General features: G+C 43.5%; 1 protein-coding gene across 1 annotated transcript in view; it reads left to right on the top strand.

Annotated features, from left to right (window-relative positions):
• The window catches only part of TMEM9 (transmembrane protein 9), a 43,562-nt gene extending 42,652 nt beyond the window's left edge, over window positions 1-910 (top strand). The window contains exon 5 of the mRNA XM_068133868.2: window positions 344-910. Within this exon, the coding sequence (XP_067989969.1) occupies window positions 344-490 (147 nt within the window). The 3' untranslated portion in view covers window positions 491-910. The remainder of the gene's footprint in view (window positions 1-343) is intronic.
• The last annotated feature ends 5,090 nt before the right edge of the window (window positions 911-6,000 follow it).

Here is a 6,000-nt window from a genome sequence, read left to right on the forward strand (position 1 = left end):
TCATCCAGGGATAAATTGGTGGAGAAAAAAATAATGATGACGTCATATGTCACGTGGTTCGGCCGCCATATTTGTTTTAACACAAAAGCCTTAAAACCCACTGAAAACACGTCCTGGCGAGGGTCTGCAATGTCTGATTGCTCTTTCTAGTTTGTGATTGCATTGTATGCTTTTACCATACCAGCATATAGGGCCTCTTCAGCTTATAATCCCATCACATGGTAGCCTTACATCTGATTTTGCAAAGCAATAAATCAATCATTTGATTCTCAAGTCATTTGAAATGTATATATTGGATACGGTGTCGGATTGACCAGAGAACCCCTTGTTGGCTTCGTTTCAGCCGGTGCCTGGATTTGGCTACGACCGCATGGGCGTTGGACGAGCGCACACGGTCTTGGAGAGGGTGGAGGGAGCGCAGGAGAGATGGAAACGTCAGGTTCAAGAACAGCGAAGGACCGTATTTGATCGTCACCATCTCCTCAGCTAGAATGTTGGCTCGTCTTTCGATTGCTTTGGCAGTGAAATTTCGGAAGTCCTTGGAACACCACTGTCCCTTCTGCACTCCCCCGCACAAAGTCCCAATTTGCATTTTATCGTTCTGCCTCAAGTGTCAGTCTTACTTGTTGCATGACATTCCCTCCCTACTCATTCCCTCCCCCATTAAAATGTGACTCCATTTTGTGGATTGACTTTCATGGCATGGATGATGCCCTTGTGGCTAATCTTTTCCCCGTTTGCCATTTCTAGCTCTCATTCCATCATAATCATGTGACTGATCCAAAAGATATCGGCCTTGTCTTGAATAAGTACAGATATATGTAAATGTGTAATGAAATTTTAGGTTGTCTTCGTTTATTTAAGATGTATGATGATTGAACAGTTAAAATAAAGAAAAGTCATGATTTCATTTTCCTGCTTTTTATTTGGGAAAGGGGAAGTCAAAGTAAATTTATTGCAAGTTGCACTGCAGTTTCAATCACTTCCACTGTTTTCAATTTTATCATTATTGACCATGTAGTTATTGAAGATAAATGTTAGAGGAATTGCGTAAATATTTGATTCCAAAAAGAAACGTTTGGTAAGGAAGCGTGTATGCGAATAAATGGCAGGGGGATGGCATGAAGATCCTGGGAGTTGATAAGATTGGTGTATTCAGGAAAATATATCACAAGGTTAGAATCGAAATCGAATTATTAATCGAAGATGAAGGTTAATCGAATCGAAGGTTAATCGAAGATTTTTTTTCAAGTACATTGGTCGGTTGTGTTTGTTATTCTGTCTGTCACCGGCCTCCAGGTCACAATTCGAAACAGGTCGTGAAACTTCACCAAGTTGTAAAGGTCGTCACAATTGAGAAGCCCATCGATCTTGAGGTCAAAGGTCAGCTGGAGGTCAAATTTCTAAAATCGCCATTTTTCATACGATTGACTTGAAAATAGAACCGCATTTGCATATTGTTACTAAATGGGAAACCAACTATTTTTGAAGTCAAATGGTCAAAGGTCAACTCAAGGTCAAACTTCCAAAATCATCGATTAGCATCTGGAAAAATTGTCAATTTTCAGCCAATTGACTTGAAAATTGAACAGCATTTGCAGTCAATAAATTGGAAAACAAACCTTTTTGAGGGAAAACGGTCAAAGGTCAACTCAAGGTCAAACTTCCAAAATCAATTTTCATGTGAGTGACTTGAAATTCCAACAGCATTTGCATAGTGCCTCACTGAATTGGGAAAGCAACTTTTTTTGGGGAGGAAGGGTGGATTTTGCAAGTATCTTGCTCTGTACGACATCTCTTTTCTTGTTTAATCAATGAGTATGCTTTTAAACTTGATAAAAAGTCTAAAATTAAGAACATTTACGTAATTAAACTTTTTTTTCACATATCTAAACAATAATACTTTCCTGCCGTCTGTCTGTCTGTCCGTCCATTCAGGGAGGGGCTTCAAAATCAAATCTCCACCATTTTGCTCTATACAGGTCTGAGATCTCATAAGGCTTTTGTGTAAGGCTCGTCCTTTGACTTTCTCACGGTGAATCTTAACTCTAATTCTATATGTTTTCATTTTTCATAGTCGCTAGGAAAATCCAACAAAAATTGGTGTTTTTAGACAAAAATGCATTTTTGAAAATAGGCCTATTTTCACTCAGGCTTGCAATGTAAAGTCCATCCTCTGCCATTTTGTTCACTGTGTCAGTTCCCAGGCTTCTGGTGTACATTTGAAGACTGAACAGTGTGTCTTCTATCATCAAATTAAGGTACCGTTTTTAGGAAACAGTTACATTTGATTACATCTCATGCAGAGGAAACCAGGTAATGGATGTTTTGTTTGCAGCAATCATGGCAGAGGTCTATTATCCACTGCCCAATCGCCATTTTTCTCAGAGATGGCTGAACGGATCTTCGTCAAACTTTCAGAGGTTCATCAGTGAGTGATTGGGAGTGTTTGAGGCAAAAAAAACAAAAATATTTGAAAAACAAAAGTTCGTTTTTTAGGATTTAATAAAAAATAGCTCTATAGTGCCTAAACCTTTTGATTAATGACAGTTATATACAAGTACACATTTACATAAATAAATACAAAACAATCACCAGACATTTGAAAACAAATAATATAACAAATCATCAACTTTATTTACATCTTATTTTTACATAAACTCTTCCTGGGAATTCTTCCAAAGTAAACTGTTCTCTCTCATGCACAGATTTATCCCATCTCGTCTTCAGTTGTCATACCCTTCCTCCCGTCCATGGTACACTGAAGCTTGTGGTGAGGCAGTTGCCATGAAGCAACTTGTCTTCACCTCATGGAAGGCTAATCCAACTGAAGGTAATCGGTTCCTTTCACAAAGCTCGGAACAGGTGTGTCTACCCTTAGAAGAGCCAGGAAACAATATCTCTATTCTCAAGACTGAACTCTCAAACCTGTCTCCCTCCTCCAAATCCTGGTGGCGTCTGGTCAAATCTGTTTCTGGTGTTTGTTCCCCCTCCATCCCCTCCCTCACCTCAAATGGCTACACAGTTGACACCGCACGTGACAAAGCTGAATGCCTCAACTCTGTGTTTGCCTCAAAATCTTGTGTCCCGAACCCATCTCTCTCTCTACCCACCTTTCCCAGTCGAACCCAGCTGCTCCTGGACTCTGTGTCTTTCTCTCCTGACAAGGTGAAGTTTTTATCAAACCTCGACCCTGATTCTGTAACTGGACCAGACGGCATCAGCCCACGGGTCCTAAAATCCTGCTCTGCTGCTCTATCTCACCCTCTCTCTGTTCTCTTTTGCTCAAGGTCATCTGCCATCTGCTTGGAAATCAGCCAACATTACCGCTTTACACAAAAAAGGTGCAAAAACAGATCCTTGCAACTGCAGACCAATCAGCCTGCTCCCAATAATCAGCAAGGTCATGGAATCAATCATCGCTTCTGACATCAAATCCTTCCTCTTCTCCAATGGCTTGATCTCGGATCATCAATTTGGATTCAGACCAGGTCATTCTACTCTGGACATGCTGCTTCTGTTCTCAACAATGGATGGAGGTCCTTAATGCCAAACAGGAAATCAGAGCCATCTCCCTCGACATATCACGTGCCTTCGATACGGTCTGGCAACCCGCTCTGCTCACCAAACTCTCCTCCTATGGTATCCATGGAAATCTCCACGCATGGCTTGCGGACTTCCTCTCTGGTCGTAGTCAACGTGTGGCCCTGAATGGGTTTCTCTCATCTCCCCTTCCCGTTCTGGCTGGAGTTCCCCAAGGGCAGTGTTCTGGGCCGTGTGCTTTTTCTGGTCTTCATCAATGATTTCTCCGACTCTCTTGAAAATCCTCTCTATCTCTTTGCTGACGACTCCATTCTTTGCCGCTCCATACCTCATGCCTCAGATCGGCAGTCTGCAGCCTCCTCGCTCTCTGCAGACCTGGACAAAATCACAGACTGGTCAAACAAGTGGAACATGTCTTTCACTCCTGACAAATCTCACACTCTCACTATGTCTCTCCGAAAAGACCATCTGGACAACCATCCCATCCACTTTCTCAACAATCCTCTCCAAGAAGTTCTGTCACTCAAGCTCTTGGGTCTCACTGTCTGCCATGATCTTTCCTGGGAAAACCACATTTCCAAGCTGGCCTCCAAAGCCAGTCGCCGACTGGACATCCTCCGTCGTGTGAAGTCCTTCCTTGGCACACCTGAGCTCCTCAACCCATACAAGGCTTTCATCCACAGCTCAATGGAATACTGCTCTTCCCTCTGAGCTGGTGCTCCTGCCTCACACCCAGCTCGGCTTCACGCTGTTGAAACCAAAGCTTTCAGAATCATTGGAATCTCCCCACGATGAAGCTAACTCCGATGGCCTCTCACTCACTCACCGCAGGCAGGTTGGTGGTCTTTCTGTCTTCTACTGACTCCTCTCCGGCCTAACTCCGCCAGCTCTGTCCCCCAAATATTCCAGGAGGTCACACAAGATCTGCCAGCAACCCTCTTCTGGTTAAACTGCCAAAATCAAGACTCTCTGCTCACCTTTACTCTTTTATTCCTCTTTTCTCCCATGTCTGGAACAAACTCCCTCGCTCTCTTCAATCCCACTCCTCCCTCCAGGTCTTTAAAACAGCTGTTCACCACCATCTCTTATCTTCCCACATCCAAAACCTTGATCTTTTCTACCCCCGTTAATTCACCCCAGATCCACGTTTTTGAAATACCGACTTCTTTCCTGGAAGTCCTCGCAGTGTCCATGTGTTTTATACCTCCCCCCCCCCCTTCCCATGCCCCCCCCCCCAAGTCCTCTCCCTCTCACAGATCTCTCTGCTCTCAAATGTTGTACTTGTGTGCTTCCCCCTCTCTTCCCATCTTGTCTCCCGCTCCCTTTATTATATGTTTTATGTGTCCGTTTGTTTTTTTTGTGATTAATGTTAGATCTTACACGAGCCTCGATCTTGTATACACACACAAAAAAAAAAGTCATCACTTCACTTGTATACTTCATCACTTGTATACACAAAGTCACTTCATTGTGACGTCATAATTCGACAAGTACGACGCTTGATCCGATCAGTATGAATTTTTTTTCTCTGCAACTGTTGGTCTGATGGACACAAAATTTTCACCATAGGAGAAACCTCCTCCTGTAGAATATTTTAATGATAATTATATTTTAATTAAAAAACCCCTTCAAAAACAGAAGAGTTGGCTCGCACCAAGTTGACTGCGCAGCGTGGATAACATGTGGCTCTCAACGGAATCCTTTCATCTCCTCTCTGTGAAGAATGGAGTGCTCCAAGGCAGTGTCCTGGCACAGTCCTGTTCCTGATCATCATCAATGATCTCTCTGACTCTTTGGAAAATCCCCTTTATTTATTTGCTGATGACTCCACACTCTGCCGGGACATCCCTCACACTTCCGACAGGCAGCATGCAGCCTCTTCCCTCTCTTCAGATGTTAAAAAAAAAAAATCAGAAAATGGTCAAACACTTGGAACATGTCTTGCCATGCTAACGCATGTCACACTCATTCCAAAAGGACCATCTGGCACAACCCACCACCACAACTTTCTTAACAATCCTTTTGAGGAAGTTCAACCATTCAAACTCCTGAGTCGCACTATCAGCCCACCGCTCAGGTTTCTGCAGGACACATGGTCCACCATCAACACCCTTCTGGTGAAACACCCAAAATCCAGGATCACTACTCACCTCCACACTTTTCTTCCTATTTTTCCCACCTGTGGAACCACGTTGTCTTCAATATCATACTTCCCTGACACCATGATCCTTTCTACCATCGTTAACCCTCCCACCCCAATCTCTCCTTCTACATTTCCAGTTTTTCCCTCTATCTCTTTTTTGTTCCATCGTCACTGCATGGGAGAGGCATCCCCAATAGTTGTAACCGATCTGTTGAAAGTGCCCCTGTCCCTGACCCCGGCATCCGAACTGGGCCGGCCCACGATAATGGCAGAAGAGAGTGTGGTCGCGGAAGGAGGACACTGGGACGATGACC

The sequence above is a fragment of the Myxine glutinosa genome, chromosome 13, assembly GCF_964187855.1.
Source record: "Myxine glutinosa chromosome 13, kmMyxGlut1.1, whole genome shotgun sequence".
NCBI classification, from domain to species: Eukaryota; Metazoa; Chordata; class Myxini; order Myxiniformes; family Myxinidae; genus Myxine; species Myxine glutinosa.